The 20,498-nt window shown below is 37.1% G+C and overlaps 1 protein-coding gene across 1 annotated transcript in view; it reads right to left on the bottom strand.

Moving 5' to 3' along the window:
• The window catches only part of ENPP3 (ectonucleotide pyrophosphatase/phosphodiesterase 3), a 61,834-nt gene that overhangs the window by 9,977 nt on the left and 31,359 nt on the right, over positions 1-20,498 (bottom strand). The window contains exons 15-21 of the mRNA XM_006200056.3: positions 19,955-20,082; positions 14,801-14,867; positions 12,678-12,765; positions 11,124-11,302; positions 9,443-9,494; positions 7,940-8,094; positions 1,361-1,496 (exon numbers count right to left, since the gene is read on the bottom strand). Of these exons, the coding sequence (XP_006200118.1) occupies positions 1,361-1,496; positions 7,940-8,094; positions 9,443-9,494; positions 11,124-11,302; positions 12,678-12,765; positions 14,801-14,867; positions 19,955-20,082 (805 nt within the window). The remainder of the gene's footprint in view (positions 1-1,360; positions 1,497-7,939; positions 8,095-9,442; positions 9,495-11,123; positions 11,303-12,677; positions 12,766-14,800; positions 14,868-19,954; positions 20,083-20,498) is intronic.

The raw sequence follows: 20,498 nt of genomic DNA, 5'->3' as shown, positions 1-20,498 counted from the left end.
AACAAAAGGCCAATATGTGGGCACCAAAAGGCAAGGAGAAGCAAGATTTCTTTTTTCCGTTAAGATTTCACATTCTGTTTATGGTCCTCGGATCCTCTCTAAGCCTGTTCTATTTTTTTAAAACTATTTTTTAGGGGGTGTTATTTATGTTTCTTTTTAATGGAGATTTTGGGGACTGAAGCTGGGACCTCGTGCATGCTAAACATGTGTTCTACCACTGAGCCATACCTTCCCCACCTTTTCTACTTTTTAAACTGAACTCTAAAAGTTGGAAACATAACGTTATCTTCTTTTCAGAGAAAAATATGAATTTGCTTATAGGGGAATTGCTAATCGTTAGAATGTGTAATGGAGAAAGAAGGGAGTTTCATTCTCTCCTTAATATGTTTTGAGACAAGCTGCTTTTAATTTCATTTCCCTGTCAAGGCAAACATTCATAAATCAACCAACATCTTAGGGCTCAACAGATACGATTTTATATGCCAATTAAAAAATTTTTATTAATAAATATTGTAACTAAGGGTTATCCTAGGGTTTACATAAATTGGGTGGCTCTAATTGTCTCCAGATACTGTAATAAGCTGCATCAGTTTATTATCCTAAGTCTCTGTTAGGAGTTTTTCATTGATGTGCTACTCTCTTTCCTTAAGCCTTTTTTTCCCACTGTAAATCTCAGAACCTCTAAATTATAAACCTTTTAATTGACCTCTTTGGTACTGGCTTCCAGAAAATTGAAGCCAAATATCTGGAGAAAATCCATTCTCAGAAGCTGAAATTGTTAAAAATTTCATGGGTAAGTTAGGGAAATAACAACTCCTGTAGAGCAGAGAAGAGATTTGAATTTTGGGAAAATCACACTGGTTTCTGCATGTCACCAAGAGAGATGCTTTCTTAAAAAAAAAAATTCAAGTTCATTTGGCTGCTTAATCCACAGTTTAAATTTGTTGGACATATAGCATGAGTGAGAGTCGATTTCCAGCCTGATTTGTCTTCAAGGCACAGCTGCATTCTTGATGCAAGCCTTATCTTGGCCAGTCACCAGAGGGGAAAAAAAAGTTTTTTTAGATGCTGTGTCCCTCTCCAAAGAACCTTCAGTTTTAAAATTAAACTTAAACCTGCCGAACTCTCTGAACATCTGGGCCACATTAGAGCTGATGTGTGGTTCCCACTGCAAAATTTATTAGCCTTTATTATAGCTGCTGCGCTGCTCCAGGCCAGGCCACAACCACTGGAAGCCTCCTGGGCAGCTGGTTTAGCCCAAGCAGGTAGTTTTGGTGGGGAGCATATGTTTAAGGCACATGCCCACATCCAGCTGATGAGGGCCTTCTAAGCTGCTGCTCTAAAAAAGAGTTATACTAACCAGGAGGGTAGAGGAAGCCGTGGGTGATATTCTTGTCTGCTAAATAGAAGGAACAATTTTGGCTCTCAGAAGGAGCAACCCTGACATCAGCCCGCAGACAGTCTGGGACAGTGGGAGGAAGAGGCGATGTGTCTCCCTGTTGAAAGAGAGAAAAGAAAAAAAAAATTACACCCACGGTGTGGCTCACCCATCACCTTATATGGTTAGTAACTTCCCTAGAATGTTTTTCATTTAACCTTTTCTTATTTTCTTAGTGAATCAGGTCTCCGGAAGCAATGGAAATGGGTGTCTTCAGCAATGTTTTCTTCTGTGGTTCCCTTCTGGTTAGGGACATGGGAAGGGCAAATCAAATACACCTTGGGAAGGAATATTTGCAGAATAAAACCTGACTTGAGTGCAGAGGAATAATGGGAGCTACTGCTAAAAACCCAAATCCTTTTCAGGATCGAACTTTTAGGTGGTGATAAACGTGGTACTTGTAAATAAAAATAGAATATAAAATATAAACAATTTATTTTAAAATTACAGATATGAATTCAGTTGAGCAAGAACTTCTAATTAAACTTAAGGTCAACTCAAAGAAGCTCTGGTTGTCTAAACTTACTTATTTTGGAACTTTAATAAATTTATAGCTATTCTTTATTCATCATGAAATATAGGAACATACATTTTTAATAATTTTATTTGCAACTTTATGTAAAGACTAATAATTTACTTACTAGCAGGCATCCTATAAATGTGTGCCTAAGTACTTAAGTTAATACAGTATTACATGATCATGTTTTGGTTAGCATATATTCATGAGTATGTAAACATTTTGCTATTCATTGAATTTTTTTCAGAGATTTTGACTTATATGCCCTCTATTGCTCACAATGTATGTATTTCTTAATAAAATTATTTTATAATTTATTTTAAAAGATTAAATTAAATTAGAATGTTCTTCCTTTATTCACTAAATTATGCTCAAAGCAAAATTAGCTATGATATCTAAAACATACCTGGTAATTATTTTATAATATATGCATGTATCAAAGCATCACCTTAAACTCACACAATGTTATAGGTCAATTATATCTCAGTTAAGCTGGGGAAAAATAAATAATGAAATGTGCAAGACCAATTTGCAAAGGAAAAAGCAATAAATACTGTGTGTTATATTCACAGGCAGGAGAGTAACATGATGAGGTACAGAACAGGTAAGAGCTGAAGATGAGGGGAAAGACAAGCAGAAAATGCACCCCTAACATACTGCTACAATCCAGCTGGAAAAGACTAGACAGAAGTTGAGTAGAGTTCTCAACTTGATGGTTCAAACCCATTTATCTCAGCTTCCTTTTGAAACCTCATTAAAAGAACGGTAATGGTGAAGACATGAAAGAGATGATAAGAGATGATGTGTGTAGAGTTGAAAAGAAAAGGATAAGCTGAAAGTCTGTAAAGGAGCCCAGATAGAAAGAACATTTACTCACTGGAGAAGTTGAACCAGAGGGACAAGACCAAAGGACACAAGGCACCTTGGAGAGCAAGTGCACTATATTGAAAGCAATAGAATTAAATGAAAAATCTATATAATGAATGGTAAGATTCTGTCCAGTCTCACTGCCCTCATCCATGTAGCCTGCCAATTTTGTATGTTGGTTTGAATCAGAAGTGTCCTTTCTTTGGAAAACAAACCAACCTGAAAGGAAAACTAGATACTTAAAATTGGGAGTCCCCAACAAAATGTCTGGATCTCATCCTGCTTAACTTATAAAGAAGCCTATCAGCTGACAAGCCCCAGCCATGTAGCTTAGTGCCTCAATCTTAAAATATGAGCTGACAGCCAAGGACCACCAGACACTTGGTGTGGCTGGGGAGACGAACCAAGCAGAGCAGAAGAAAACTCACTTCCCAAAGAGAAGAGACTCTATGAATGGCATCCATAGAGAAGGAGCAGAAAGCACAAAAAAGTGAAAGAGATAACAAAGAGTTCTTGGGATTTATGGCAGCAGAAATAAAATATTAACTAAAATCTAGGAGACCAAATTGCAGACATTTCTCAAAAAGTAGAATTAAAAGTAAGAGATGGGGGAAAGGAATATATAAAAACTTTATAAGTCTAATATCCTATTAATTTTGAAGAAAGATTATTTCTAAAATTCTAAAACTAAGCCATCAATTAAGCATATGGATAGAATAAAAACATTGTGAGATGCACAAAATCTCAGGTATATATCTTCCCTTCTTCCTTTCTTAGGAAGCTCCTCAGAGATACAGTCACTAAAACAAGGAGTAAACCAAGAAATATGAAGATATTTGTAGAATATCTCTACCATTTATTTCACTCTCCTTCTGGTGGCAGATACTAGAAAACTAAGAACATTTCTTTATATTTAAAAAATATATATATAGTGAACAGTCCTGAATGACCAGGTTTCTTTACTGGGTATAAAAAGGCACACAAAGCTGTTGTAAAGTGGGAGAGCCAGGGAAATGGACCACTGACCGAGTCAGTCCTTAGACACCCAGAATATTGTGAGTGATGTTTCCTACCACACAAATTATTGTTTTCCTTGAGGAAATACATAATCCATTAATGTAGCCATGGATGGATTTTCCATGATATAAGGAAGTTGAAGTGCCTGTATTCAATAGTCAAAATCATAACAGTGTTAAGGAGGGAAGTTTATTGTAATTTTTAATGACCCTGCAGCTGTGGAGGTTGTGCTCAAGCAATTTAGTTGGGCAAAATGTTTACTATTTTTCTCAAAGTGGCATAGACTTTGGAGTAGGAGAAAAGGACCAGGATGACTTTAGTCAGAAATTACTAAAAAAAAGTTACTTGTTCTCTGCTAACTGAAAGTCTTAAGATGTGTTTCTTACATGTCAAACCCAAACCCCCAAATATAAGTGCACTGGGAAAGGCAGGATGTGGCCTCCTTCATAAAGGTGAGATCAGGTGTGGGAGGGGAGGAGAGATAAATTAGGAGTTTGGATTAACAGATACACACTGCTTTATATAAAATAGATAAACAACAAGGACATACTGTATAGCACACAGAACTATATTCAATGTCCTGTAACAACCTGTAATGGAAAAGAATCTGAAAAAGAATATATATATGCATAATTGAATCACTTTGCTGTACACCTGAAACTAACACAACATTGTAAATCAACTATACTTCAATAAAAATTTTTTTAATTAAAAAAAGTTATTTTTAAAAGGTGAGATCATGCAGTTGACAGCATTTTAGAAGGATGGAGGGGAGTGATGGTCACTTTTCTGATCCTGGGCTCTTGAGAAAAAGCATAGTGAACCACCACCCCACCACCACCCTCTACACACACACACACACACACACACACACACACACAAATAGTTTCATCCTGCCATCTTCTCAGAATTCCCTAGAGTTTTTTAAGCTAGAGGATAGAAAGTCAGGAAAACAATAAATAGAACTCAGACACTCAGATAAAACCTGAACTCACTAGCTCTCAAAATTCTTCAAGGGAAGCAGACAATGAGCACAGACAGGAAAGTGAAACACCTCCATTTCTAGTCTGGCATGGATACAAAACAGGGGATACAATTCTTTTTTATTGAAGTTATAGACTCTCCTTACCCTTAGTCTGAATGTAAAAGCTAAAACCTTTATTTGAAGATGGGATAATAACGATCCTGCCTTATGGTAAGGATAATAGCTATACACTTTTCTAACTATTTTTCTTGTTACGTGATTTTTTCTACAGGGAAAAGTATTTCTCACAGTTCAAAAAGGCATTTGCAATACACAGTAATGTCTTGGTTTTTCGAGACCCACAAAACATGATTGGATCATAATTTATAATATCAGTGCTAACAAGCTTCAGAAACAAAAAGGACTGTAAAAATTCAGAGATGGGAAATATACACATAATGCGTAGAAATAGAGAAGGAGACATTTTTCAAAGTGTACTAGATTTTCTTCTCTGAAAAAGCCCTTTGACTTTCCAATTTCTGAAGTATACATGCTAAATAATAATTGTAATTCTTGCTCTTATTTTCAATTTTTCACCTAGCAACAGAAAAAACAATTCACATCTTCCTACTGAGAGGCCCATAAGCAAGGCTCATATACAGTCTGGTCAACCTTAATGGTTTTGAAGCAATCACTACAGGACCATGATTTCAAATCACAACTACTTCCCCAGAACTCTTCTGAGATAATAACAACAACAGCAATTAGAAAACCCACCAAAACCACAGGAAAACAAAAGCTCCATAAAACTTAAAGACACAAGCCAATTGGGTCCATGCTCCAAAAAGTGCTTATTTAAAGTCTGATTTTTCAAACATAGAGCTGATTTACAACATTTTTATGCGAATTTCAAAACATGCTTGTATGTAATTTTCTTGAACCACAACATACTAACAGAGTAATTTCTGAATTGGAAAGCAGAAAATTGCTAGAATTCCATCCTGTCACATGGAGGGCGAAACACACAAGCAGTTCTGTGGGATCAGTGAAAGGACAGGAACTTTTGGTAACAAAGAAGCTAGTTTTAAAACAATAACAAAAAAGAATTGTCCTAAACTCCTAGTCTAAGCCCACTTAAAATCTCTCTGCCTTTGGTTTCCGCTAAAGCTCATATAAATTCAGGAATGCAAGACAGCAGGGGGAAAGTATTAAAAACATAAACGTTCCCCTTAACTCCACGTAATCCCTAATACCTGGACTTTTCAAAATAGAGGACTGAATTAAAAAACTGGCTTTCAATATACTGCCCCTCTGAAAACCAAAAACAAAATAGAAATTATTTTAAGGTATAAATAACTTCATATTACTGTTTCATAGTGTGCTTCATAGCTTGTTGAAAAAATCACAGACAACTGGACCTTTTGCACATTAAGAAAGCGATGTTGCTGAGTTCTTAAGAAAGAACGCAGGTAGCTGAAATATTTGCCCACATTGGAAAACAACTTCAATGCTCTCCTACCATGGACCACAATTAAACCATTGTCAGCAGCAGAGATGGCTTTCAGAACACACAAAGCTTTCATTAGTAGTGGGAAAGGATGTTTTTCTTGAAAAATCTTGAATTGGAAAAAGAAGAGTAAACAAACTGACTACAACCAATCACTTCCTGTCCACAAAAAGAGATGGATATAGTCGTAACGGAAAAAAATCTGAAAAAAAAAGTATGTATACGTATAACTGAATCGCTTTGCTGTGCACCTGAAACTAACACTGTAAATCGACTACACTTCAATAAAAAATAGTAATTAAAAAAAAAGAGATGGAATATCTGTACCCTTCACAAGAACAGTGATAGGTAGGGGTTTGTCATCAGAATCTTTGGATCTAAAATGCTAAGATTTTCTCCACAAAAACAGTTTCCTGATTATTTATTTACCCTTCTGGTTGGAAGTACTGCTTTGTCTCTAGTCCTTTAAAAATAATGGTTGGGATTAATTTACCCAATGCATTCATTCAATAAGTATTTACTGGGCAGCTCTGTTGTACTGGGGATACATTAAATCAAACCGTCCCAGCCACGAAGGAGTGTTTTGGCTGACTTTTGACAGCCTTTGATTTTTGCTTTACTTTACATTTCCCTGATTGCTAATGAGGTTTAATTGCTTGGTTAATAGCTCTTGCCCGTTTATTAACTAAGATGCTTGTCATTCTCTTGTTTACTGGTAGAAATGTATTAGCTATTTTGGATCCTAATTACTATTCTGTATATTCATCATTTGTTTCTTATATGCAATGCAAATATATTGTGCCATCCATAACTTAGTTTTTTGTCACACATTGAAGTTAATTGTAGTAAATTCTTCAGTTTCCTCTGTATGTTTGTTGTTGTTCTGTGTCCTAAGAAATCCATCTCTAGCCTAAGGTCATAAAGAGATACACAAAGGAAAACATATATCTGTTGTTTACATTTAGGTCTACAAACTCATCAGCAATTTAATTTTGTATGTGGCGTGAAGGGCTGCCAATCTCTTATGGTAGCCAACTGTCCTGGCGCCATTAATTGAAAAGGAGTTTGCAAAATAGTGAAAGAGGAAAGAGGATTTAAACAGTTGAATTCTCAACCTCAATCCAGAAAGATCTGTGACACAGCACACCTTATTAGAGAGCTATATCCTTCAGGGAAGGATTGCCTCTTATTCATATTGTGTTTCTCATGCCTACCATGGTCCCAGAAGATGGTACAGTATTTTTAAGTAATCAGATAAATACAAAACCCTTTATAATTTAGTCATCATCACCTTCTAGGTACATCCACCATATACTTGGGAAATACCAAATGCAGTGTGTGCTTCTGTACTTCTTGTTGCTTCTCTTTGAAGTCTTTTTTTCTACCTACCACGTCCATTGGCCTGTAAACACTTTCTACGTTCTCCAGGCAAAACTCAATGTAGTCTCCTTTTGTGCCCATGCAGCACCTTTAAGAACCTGTAAATAAAACTTGGGATATTGTCTTACCAGCCACGTGCCAGTGAATTCCCTCTGGAATCTCTACTGCAAATCAAAATTCAACTTTTAGAATGTTAAAGAGCTACAGTTTCTTTCCATCCTGTGGGGATCAACCGACACTGGGACTTACCGGTTTAGGGACTGTATACGAGCTCCAAAGGGGCATCCTGATGGCTTTGTCAAATCCACTGACATACTCCCTGTGATAAAGGAGACAGAGCTCCTTGTTCTTCTGCATAACCCTGGGCCTCCCGAATGGCAAATTTAGTTTCTCTGTTGCTGTTACTAAAATAAAAATAACAAAATTAAAATGTTTATGAAGTTAGCCAATGTTTCTATGCATAGTAACCATCAATCTCTGATACTTTATTATTTTCCAGTAACTCATAACTATTTAACATATTTAACCTCTTTTAATTCTTACAAACCACCCTATGAGGTAGGTGTCATTATTCCATTCTACAGATTATAAAACTGAGGCTTAGATAAATTATTTACCTAAGCACCTAACAGCTCACAAGATAAAACCTTAAAATCAAAAGCACATACTTTATAACAAAGATGATCTACTTTAATAATTATCATAGGAAAGAAATGGGAATTTTATCAAAAGTATGGCCTAATGTATTTATTCATTTTTATTTGTCTGCCGTTATAATCTAAATTTTATCAATTAGTAATGGTTAAAAAACCTGCAGGGTATTCGTGCTGTGGAATAACACTTAGTAGATTCTAAGAAGATTGTCAAAACAACCAACACATTTACTGAGCTCTTACTGCATGCCAAGCACTATTCTAAGTACACACATATGTTAACTCATTTGATTTTCATAATAATTTTAAAAGTAGGTATTTTCATTCTATAAGTGATGAACAAGCCTAGAAAGTGTAATACGAGAGTACTTAAGCGATGAAAAGTTGACCATAGTTAATAATAAAATATCGCATATTTGAAAGCTGCTAAGAGAGTCAATCTTAAAAATCCTCATCACAAGAAAACAAATGTTGTAACTATGTGTGGGGACAGATGTTAACTAGACTTATTGTGGTGGTCATTTTGCAATATACACAAATAGCAAATCACTCTATTGTACACCTGAAACTAATGTTATATGTCAATTATACCTCAATAAAAAAATTTTTAAGTAAAAAATAAAAAGGTAACAGGTAATCAAAATATTGCTCCAAGCCAGACACTGTTCTAAATTCTTTCCATGGATTAGCTCTTCTAATGTTTACAATTACATGAGATGAGTGCCGTCATTATAGATGAAGAGACAGACACAGAGAGGTTAAGTAATTTGTTTTGGCCCAGGTTACACAGTCAGGAAGCAGTAGACATAGGACTTGAACCCGGGCAGTTTGTCTCTTCACATCTAAGAAGGTGAATAGGGGACTGTAGACAGGCACAACCATTTGAAGGAATTTGTTACGTGCTTGGAACCATTGTAACTACTCCATGCTTGCTATTCTTGTTATTAGATGTGGGTCATTCTCCCTCCTATACATTGGCAATACAATCTTTATGTTCAAAAGAACCTGTGAGCTTATTTCGGAGAATCCCCTAAAGGCAATATGTTATGTTCTGTTAGGTCTAAACACGGAAGACTTAACACATTTATTATTGACTTACTTTCATTTTGGGTGAGATTTAGCATTTGATTCACATGTTCTAGATCAGAATTCTGCAAGACAATGTGGGACAGGGGAAGAAAGTGAATCTAAGTAACATGTTCTAAAACGTCATCAAGATTCGTTCTGTGGGAATCACGTGAATGCTTTACTACCAAACAAAAGAGCCGGACTAACTTGAGTTTAAATTCCAGTCTGGCCACTAACTCAGAAATACACAGGGATTATGACTCTCAGGGATACTTTTTACTGCAGGAGTTTACAAAGATGTAACTGATAATGGGGCAGAGTATTCTGAACACAGCTCGAATCAACTAAATTGAGATGAAAACATCCCATGGCTTCTCAAGCTTGATTTGTAGGCAACTGCTTTGCAGATTCTGATTCAGTAAGCCCCAGCTCAGTGGGGTAGAGATTCTCGACCTCTAACCAGCTTACAAATGATGCAGATACTGATCTTGGCACCACATTTTGAGTAGCAAGGGACATTCCTTACAGAGATGAACTTGGAGTTTGCTGCCGGATAGACCGAGTTTCTGTGGCATGGGACAATTTACCTAACTTCTCTGAGTCCTCTTTATCTCTAAATTGGGGATAAAACATCCACTTCAGAATATTTAATATTATTATTTTAAATGGTGGTTCCATTGAAGTTATCTGGAGCAGTAGGAAACCCACACTTTCATTCTGATCTTTAGTGTGGATTTGATTTTTATTGGGAAGTTTGGACTTTCATCCCTTTAAGCCTTTTTTGGTTGGTAATGTATTTATGTTTGATTTATTTCTGTGGTTTAATGTGATTTTGAAGATTAGAAAATGGAAAATCTTCCCTAAACCCTGGCTCAAAGAAATACTTCTTACCTGAGGCAGTAGGTGTTTATTTAGCTCTACAACCACACTTTGAACTTGGCATCAGATGCACCTTGACATTAGTTTTAGTTTGATGGACTCCTGATAACTGGGCTCCAATTTCATTCTGAAATCCCAGCCCCACCCATGTGGTCCCGTTCTCACAGGTGGGCTTGTCCTTGCATTTTGACCTCCTGTTCTGACTCCTTGCCTTTGGGAGGCCTCCTCTTAGGCTGGAATCTCACCTTGTTGAGAAAATCTCCTGGGATCTGAAGTCCTGTTCTGGAACTCAGCGGGGCACCTGATCTACTAAAAAGACCTTCCCAATGCTGACTGTCAGCCAGCCTCCAAGTTGTCAGATCAAAGGAATCTGGCTGCTACCCAAAAGAACACCTCCCACTTTGAACATTAGGCTTCCTGCTGAATGGACTCCAGAGCACCCACCCGAGTGGGTGTGTCTGATGCGAGATCATGGTCCCTGCACTCTTCAGCTACTTTTGCTCTGAAATAACCAAGCATGACCATCTGACCTTTAGCGGTAAGAGGGATGGTTTATGAGGGAAATCAAAGAGAACTCCAGGATTCCGCTGTTTGGAATGGTTAAGGACAGTTAGCTCCCAGTGGATTCACAATTTCCAAATGATGCTTTCCAGTCTACAAAACATATTCACATACTTTATCTTACAATATATCTCTCATTTGTAGAGACGGTTGAGAAAAGCCACTTAGTTAGGAAACATCTGAGCTAGAACACAAACCTGGTTGTCAGCTACCCTGGCTATAGATTAGCTTGCCCCTTTACATTCTTATGGATACATGAAGTTCTTACTTACATTTTGTAGCTCAGGGCATGAACACTGTAGATTATCTGTGGGCAATGAAACAGTAAAGCCACAAACAGAAAACTTTGACAATTCCTCTGGGTGAGATGGTTCATAATAAGGCACCTTCAGAAGATGGTTTAAACTACCATGGGTACCATTGTTTGGTGCTGGCTGAATGTGTAGCAGATCTGTTTAAAAGATAAGTTCAAAAAATAAGTTCAAAGTAGTTTTAAAGTAGAAAGCAACAACATCTATGCAGAAGACGGGAGAAAACAAGCATCTAACATTCACCTCCTTTAATAAATTCTGCTCTAATGCAGTGGGACATTACATGTTCCATTCGGTTTACCAGATTCTCTGCCCACTCCCTGCCACACACACACACACACACACACACAGACACAAAATTTCTATACCTAGTCTTTCTGGAAATAAGAACAGTTGCTGTAAATGAACCACAGGAATTTTCATCAACTATTTCTGTTCCTCTAGAGAAAACATCTTTGCTTAAGTGATCACTTTGTGCCTTAAACATACCATGGTTTTCTAGCATAAAAACTATACTTTTAGTAAAAACAAGTTTAGAGAAGTTAAATAATTTACAATCTTACTTGTAGAATATTCACTTAATTATAGGTAAATTCTTTAAGTACAGATACCTTAAAAAATTAAACTAGTGAACTTTGATTAATATTTAGAGGAACTTTTCTAGTTTTTCCTACAAAAACAAAACATACAAATATTTCATAAACATAGCCTTGTAAGTGGATCCTGCTGAGAACTGCCAAGGAAATCTACCCCAGAACTGGAATCCTACCTAGTTCCTCTTAACCCTTCCCGAAAAGGGCCAGCAGCCCTGAAACCACAAACTCAGCCTTGGGAGCCGAGAATTTAACTTGTTAAGGCTACAACACATTAGTTTGTTAAACAAATACTCTTCAGTCTCTAAGTCATATTCAATTACCACAGGCCAGTGTGAAGGAGGAGTGACAACTGTGAGTGTATTTATGTTCACAAACTCCTGTAGCTAAAGGTGAGATTGCAGCTGACTCATTGCCTTGCCTTGAAGTATGGTCTGAGGTAAGCATATTGGCAGGAACATAGGTTAGATTCCCCCAAACTCTAATTCTTTAAGGTTTTTTAACATTGTGTGTAATAATGTGTCTACCCAAATAGAACTTTTTTTTTATACCATCCTTCTATGTCAGAAGCTTTCTCTCTGTAATTACAAGAAAATACTTGTGTTTTTAGACGTGTTTTTCCTGCTTTGAAAAGTTGGAGGTGTGATTTTAATAATCTAAGTTCTGTTAAATTAGATTTTCAGATAGAAACTAAAAGAGAAGCTGGTCTCCCAAGATCTAATGTTTATCATTACTAGAAAAGCAAAAAGAACTCTCTCTCAAAACTGAGTAATTCTGAATCATCAGCAATTCTTCCTCAGCTTTCCTACTTTTTGTTTTCTTAGGAAAGAGCACCTACTTTTGGGATTCAATTTATCACCAATTTCAAAATACAAATTTTGAAGACTCTCTCCACATTTTATTGTTGCACTTATGTACTCACCACATATTAAGTTATAAATTTCAATATTGTCAAATGGTTCGACTTCAGTCTTCTCTTTAAAACTGGGTCCATGTGCCAGAAAGATAGCCTAGGTGGGGGAGGGGGTAATAGTCCTACTATTACTGGGTGTCACGTAAATGCGAAAACAGATGTTGGAAGAGACACAATTTTCTTTCTGTAACAGCTCTCCTACTTGTATCTTAGACCTGTGGAAGGACTACTTTCCAGATCTGAAAATGATTTTGACATCATTTCCTCCTGTGATGTTGTACCAATCCCAATCAAACATAATCCAAACCATGTTTACTTTTTCTCCTGCTTTCACAGCATCTCCTGTGTCAACAGACCAGGCAAATACAAGCAACAGTGGACAACCAGTGCCAGCACAATTCTACAGTATCTGGGCAGTACATATTAGAATTCATCATACAATGTCATAGATTCTTTTTGTACTCCTTTCATATCATTGTTCAAATACGTTACAACTACTACATGACCAAAAAAATGTTGAACTTCTTAAGCATTAAATTATTGCACAATTTATACTCACCCACTGATTTCTCAAATACATCTCCCATTTACTTGAGGATGAAGAGACCTAAATATTTTTATTTATGTTTAACTAATTAAAGTTAGCTTCATTATATTATTTATAACAGATCTAATTGCTTTAGATTCTAAATAATGAGAACAGTATCAAATATGGACAAGCAATTCTTTTCAGGTAACAGGAATACATATACAGATACATATTTTTCCAAGATAATCAGCAAAGAATTGGAGGTTTTTCTTGCAGTAATTAACTGAATTATCAAATAGTCCCCTAATTAATAAAGAAGCATTCTGTCTCCAGAAATTTTTCAAGTCCTTACAAAGAGATGTAACTCGTCATGACAACGTTAAGAGGCCATATAATCATAAAGAGCCTAACACATTTTTCTTTATTTGGAAAACCATGTGTTTGTGCGTGTCTGTGTGCATGTGTGACAAATGGAACTAGATAAGACAGTCGGGTTGCAAAAATGATAAAGCTTCACTTATGGGTGAATATTGGCTACACTGAACTCATGGGCTCCTTCAATAGCTTCTTCCCTGGGCTCCCAGGACACCACACACTCCTGGTTTTCCTCCTCCTTCACTGGTTCTAGGTCCAGGTCTCTTTGCTAGTATCTCTTTTTCTCCATCTCTTCAAGGAAAAGTCCTTAGGGCTCAGTGTTTGGTCCTCTTCTCCACCTGCTCTTAATCCCTGAAACGCTTACCTAGTCACGTATCTTCTAATTAATCTATATGCCTAAAACTCAATGTTTCATTTCTTTAGGTAGACCTTCTGATTGTCTATATGTAACATCTCTACTTGCACGTCTAATAAATATCTTGAACTGAATATGTCCAACTAACTCTCATTCTCTCCCCTCTGCTCAGCGGCAGCCACAGTTGACTATCCTAATAGCCTAATGAAGGCTCTCTTGCCCCCAACACATCAGGCATGCTCCCACCTTAGGGCCTTGACACTGGCTGTTTCCTCTGCTTGGGACACCCCCCTGAATATTTGAAAAGTTAATTCTTTCACTTTGAACTTGAAGTCTCTGCTCAAATGCCATTCTGATGAATCTTACCCCGTCTATTTCATTTAATTCTTGGGTAATTGTTTATTTTTCTTCTTCTTCTTCTTTTTTTTTTTTTTTGGAGGGGGCAGGTAACTACATTTATTTATTTATTTATTTATTTATTTATTTATTTATTTATTTATAATGGAGATACCAGGGATTGAACCCAGGACCTCATTCATGCTAAGTACACACTCTACCACTGAGCTATACCCTCCCTGCTTCCATCTCATTTAAAGTTGCACTCTGCCCCCATGGCACTCCCCAAAACACCCCCAATTTCCTCCTATTCTGCTTTACTTTTTCTTTATTTCCATAGCACTTAACTCCTAACATACCAAACAATATACTGCTTTATTATGCTAAATGTCTATATCCACCTGTTAAGATGAAAACTTCATGAGGGCAGGGATCTTTTGCTGTGCTGTTCACAAATGTATTCAAGAGTTTTGAACATCACCTGTCACAAAGTAGGTCCTCAATAAATAGATCTTTAAAAAAAAATCGCTAAGTTACCTCCATGCTCTTAAACTCATTGTTATAACCATGGTTGCCTCCTCCACAGGATGAAGATGCTTTATTCCTATAAAGAAATGACATCATTACACTCTGATCATCTACTGATATGAGACCTTATTGCAAGCTGAGCTTTAATGGATTTTGATGTAACTTCTGCTTTTATTTGAGTAAAATTTTCTGTCAGTGACAGCACTAATATATTTATTTTCATGCTCAAATTCATACCACAGAGGAACAAAGAGAATAGTAGGAGAGAAAGAAGGAGAAGTCCAGGGTCTATAAATAGAATTCAAAAGCCTTCAACTCTGAAACATTAAGAAAAGGATAAACAAAGTCATATATTTTTTTAAAAATTGCCTTTGAGCTCATCTGTGCATTTATACATCCACGTCTGCATGATGAAGAATGATTTGATTGATACGTTACTTTAAGCATTTCAGTGCTTTAAAAATAAATCTTAGAATTGTGGGAAAAAAATATCAATTCCTATTTTATCGTGGAGATGTCTAGGGAAATAATATAAAAGTATGAATAAAGAATACTCAGCTCACGTTAATTATAAGACTTGGGAAGGAGACTGTAAATGCAGAGTATATTTTTAACTTTCAGGATTTTCTTCCATGAGTTGTCCTATTACTTGAATGATTTTTCAAAGTTAATTAATTTGTATTTTGTGTTTGTATTTTGCCTACTTTTTCACATTTTACTCTTTGAATTGAGCAGTCTTAGCAATTTTATATGTAGTTAGTGTTTATACTTGAAAACAAAATAGTGATAAGTGAACCTAGATTTTTTTTTTAGTAAGACTACTATTTCCAAATATTGTCCTTAAAAGATTTCTCTCATTTGTTTCCCTAAACCCTACCTCCCACTCCCTGCAAACACACACACACACACAAACATACACATATACACACACAGAGTTTCTGTTGTTTACACTGTAGCCTTAATTGAGAGCAAGACTTTAGAGTCTTTAAAAATCAACTTAAAAAAAAAATAACTGACTCCCTCTTAGCTCAAACAAAAAATAAAAATAAATCACAAAATAAAAAATAAACTGCAACACTGACCAGGCCACACTCAACTCTACCCCCAATGGAGGGAAGAAAGAAGAAACTAAGTACTGCCCAGAATGGGAAAAGCAAGAGTACTACTTACAAGGAGTTTAAATTCAGTTACTCTAAGGTTCCAGTCCATGTCATCCTAGTCAATTCCAATAAAACTGTTGGTAGAAGGTAAAATTGTCTTAAAAATATTTTTATCCTTATTGCGTAGATATTTGGTTCCCCAAGATTACTGGAACTACTTGATTGTGGGTAACTAAGTTTCAAATTCTGTGTGGCAAACTAGAGTGCTCATTAAGGAAAGAAAGAAAAGTTCTTTTGAACCAAGTCATTGGTAAAATTCTCTAAAATTGGTCTTTTATTTATCTTTCTGTTTTCAGAAAAATCTAGTTTGTTTATTTTTATATTTCCAACCCCTAGCCCAACTCAACTAGAAAACTTTACTAAGTATTACAAAACTGTATTAGGAAGAAAAAGGTCAAAATATTGTGTGAAAAGCCCTATTTCCTATTGCTTTCCAAGTGAAAACTTTAGAAATGTGCTCTTCTAATTGCTGATGTTCGAGCTTTCCAACCATTAATTTGGTTCTGGAAATTACACATGGAAAAATGGAAGCTGGCACTTGGAAAAGATGAGTTGATTTTATCTGTCATAACTTAGCTCAACTTCCAACTACTATATAAAATCCTTTGGAACAAATTCTCTTTTATCTTCTCCATGTCTAATTAATAAAGTTGAAATCAAGGCCCTGTTTCTCTGCCACAGCTGGGAAATGACACAGATGGGAGGTGAGCAAGACTTCTTCCCTGATACCCAATTAATTACCAAGTCTTATCTTTCTCTGTAGTGCTTTTCACATTTCCCTCGCTTTCCTCCTCTCCTGCCACAATTCTGAGCTAGCTCTGACCTGAGTTGGTTATCCTGATTCTGAGCTTCAGGATCTTCCTACATAACACAGACACAGACGCACATACACACACAAACACACATAGGCCCCTAATTGTATTTAACACTGCATATCTCTGCTGGAAATGGAAACATATATTTCATTTGTTTGTTTTAATGGAGGTACTGGGGATTGAACCCAGGACCTAGTGCATGCTAAGCATGTGCTCTGCCACTGAGCTATTACCCTTCTCCCTGGAAACATGTTTCAATGAATACAAATGTGAGACAGAATATAATGAACCAGTACTACCCTGGAAAATCTGAGTCACAAGTTCACCATACATACTTTCCTGCCAGTATCCTAACTAACCAGTTTTACTGTCCCCCACAGCACCACAGCCTCCCTTGGGGCTGTCATAGTGCTAAAGAATGGGTCACGACACATCTTTCTGACTGGCTTCCCTGCCACTCACTTGACCATCATCCCCCATATGGCAGCTGGGGCTGCTCTCTGAAATGCAAATCCCAATATATTTACCTCCAGCTATCTTGTATCTACTAATGGTCTCCTACTTCTTTCACAAAGCCACACTCCTTAGTGGTGATAGACAAGGTCCTTTGTGCAGAGGGCGGCTTCATTCACCAGGTGCTCTAGCAATAAGGAACTACTTGCAATGGATGGAATCTAGTCCTTCTGCCTGAAACTTGACTCTTTCTATCCTTCCTTGCCCCAGAGCTGCTCCTGGCTTTAGAGGCCTTTTAAAGGCACTCCACTGCTCTGAGCAAGCATTCAGAGAAAGAGGCACCTCTGAGAAGACACAGCCTGGCAGTACTCAAGGCTTGGCAAGCAGATAAGTGCCTTCCAGTAAAGAAAAGCGGTCATTTTCCTCCTGCAGATGCAGACTGTCAAGGCTTGGTGAGCTGAGCAAGGGATATCCACTTCCATTCATCTCCTTGGCTGAGTGCCTCTGTGCAATACACACGCTAGACAACTGCACAGACCTGCTTATGCGTCAGCATTTAGCCTAAGCTGTCCTGAGTCTTCAAATCCTGGAGCAGGAATCACACCCACCAGGAAGCATTCTCTGACATCCTCTGGCATTCGCACCTGGGGTGTGAGCTCACTCTTTGTTTCCTTGTGGCTTGTACTTGATCCTAGTGTGGCAGTTCTTACACTTGATTGTAAATGTTGTCACCCTCCCGCCTGGGAGGGTGAGGACTGTCTCTGTTTCTTAGAAAGTTGCCTGGGACGTATTTGTCAGTTTTCAATCATAAAATGAAAAGCTTTTATTCACATTCTCTAAAAGGGGACTTTAACTTTCCTTCAATTAATTTCAAATAATTGGGTGCCCCAAATTAGCAAAATCTAACACATTTTAAGCAAAATAAGGATGAAGAGGGGGAAGAGGAGGAAAATAGATTACATGAAATGATGAAATTTGCTACAATTTTGAAAAGGGAATCTAATCTAGTTATCAAATTCTGAACATGATAACTAAAGATGACATACTGTAACACAGAAGGTAGGTAGCCTGAGACTGATGTGGTAAGAGCTGGAGACAGAGTGAGGCCAGGACCTAATCAGGTGAGACTCCCCAGATGCCCTGGTTAGGGCTACGGCCAACATTTCCTCTGGTGTGAGTTAGTTTACTTTGTGTACAAATAGCAACAGAATAATAAAACTGGGCTCATCTTGTGTTACAGATGAGAAAAATGAAGCCCTGAGATGTTAATCTCTCCAAGTTCTCACAGGTCAGGTGTGAAGCCCGGCCTTGCACTCTGGGGCTGCTGCCAGCTAGTAAACGTACAAAGCTCACAGTCTGAGACTGAGTGTCAGTGTGTGAAAGCCAGAGGTATGCTGGTGGCTGGACTCCCTTCCCTAACCCGTAGTCTGTGGTGTGGAACCAACGGGCACGTGGGACCATGGTGTCCTAACTTCTTTGATCTCATACTCTTAACAGTAAATATTTGGAGAACTCACTCACGTTTATATATCACATACACACGCTACTAAAAATCTTATATATTTAACATTAGTAAAGCCTAATTTTGTTCACATGTTTTAATCCTTTAGAGAAAGCTGTCCTGAGCCACACTGACCCAGAAGGTGATGATACTCCAATTCCATGAAGAAAGGCCAGTGCCATCTAGCGATCCCGTGTTAAACTGCACCCTCTGGTCTAGCCAGGGCACTGGCAGGCTTTCCTGTTATCTCAGATAAGAGGCTCAGCCAAATCTCCAACTCCTCATCCTGCACACGTTTATATTAGAGCCCAGCTTCCTCGTCTTCCTTGTCTCCTCTCCCTTTGTTAAATGTATCTTTCAGCCACTGTATTTCCACTTTCCTCTGCATCTTCCCTGACATCATGTAACATACAAATAAGACAGAAAACACAATATGATCCTGATTCCCTTTATATCCATTCATGCGTAAGGGAAAAATCCTGGAATAAAATACAAAAAATAGGGAACATGAATTAAGCTACCGGATGGTGTGCATGTATTTGTTTAGTGACTTATTATCAGGCTTCTCCATGTGATCAAGAGGGCAGGAATCATTTCTGTATCCCAAATGCCAAGAACAGTTTGGTGCACACCTAGCAAGCATCAATAAAATGTTGTTGAATCAATTAATTAGTTGGTTATTTGGGTATGAAATGATTCAGAATGGTTTATATTTCCTCTAAACAGACTTATATTTTGCAAATGTTCAATGATCAATAGGAATTAAAATTATAACCAAAAACAAGTTACAACAAATTGATCAGCTTGGCCATACAGACATAAGTGTACTTTTTATAAAAGCCACAAAAATGACAAAGGTCTTAAAGAGCCATTTCATCAGTTACTCATCACCAGACTGTAAGACACCTGATATCATCTTTATACGCTGTCTGCTGCCTAAAGGAGACTGCAGTCGGGGATAAGAATGTGCTGGTACCGACCGTTTCCGGAACAGTCAACGAACAGTCAGGCTTCTTCTGACTCATTCTCATCTGTCTTGTGAAGATTAGGATGCTAAGACTGGCAACCTAGTAACAGTCCTTTCAAATGCAGAAGTGCTAGATAGCATATAAAAGGTCAAGAAATTGTCACGCTCAGGAAAATTCATGTAATAATAGCAGGATAAGGTCAAGAAAATTTATTATGAGAGACGGCTGTTAACAGTATTATGAGATTAATTAACAGACACACAAACCTCACAGCCAGCCACTGTCGATCCACCAAAAGATGAGCTTTGTCAATTCTGACATTTTTGGCATAGTGCAGTCGTTTCGGCAAATCGGGAGTCAAATAGGGTGTGAAATGCTGATCTGGTTTTCGGCACTGAAAAAGAGGTAAATTATTTCTTCACGACACTTAATAAATGTATAAGCTAGTACAATTTCATCTCCTAGGACCATTTATTAAACACTTTTTAAAAGTAAGAGGATTTAAGCCTGGCTAAAAAATACAGGAATATTAAACCTATTATCAATGTACTTACATTCCCTAGCTATACTGTTTTTACTTGTTACAACATTATTTGTTGCAATTAAAAATATGACGTTTATTATACTGTTTGATGTTCAAAGTTTTATTCCTGTGTATGTACCTTAAACCTTCATGGATCTCCCCTCCTTTTTTGACAGAAAACAGATAGGTCTAGATTTAGTGACAATTACAACTTTTGAGTCTAAATTCTACATGAAAAGTATACAATACATTAGTAGATATGAGTGAAAAGTCTGAAAATTAGTTTA

This window comes from Vicugna pacos, chromosome 8 (genome assembly GCF_048564905.1).
Source record: "Vicugna pacos chromosome 8, VicPac4, whole genome shotgun sequence".
Taxonomy (NCBI): domain Eukaryota; kingdom Metazoa; phylum Chordata; class Mammalia; order Artiodactyla; family Camelidae; genus Vicugna; species Vicugna pacos.
The sequence above is the reverse complement of the archived record's forward strand: the minus strand, read 5'-3'. Positions and strand labels throughout refer to the sequence as shown.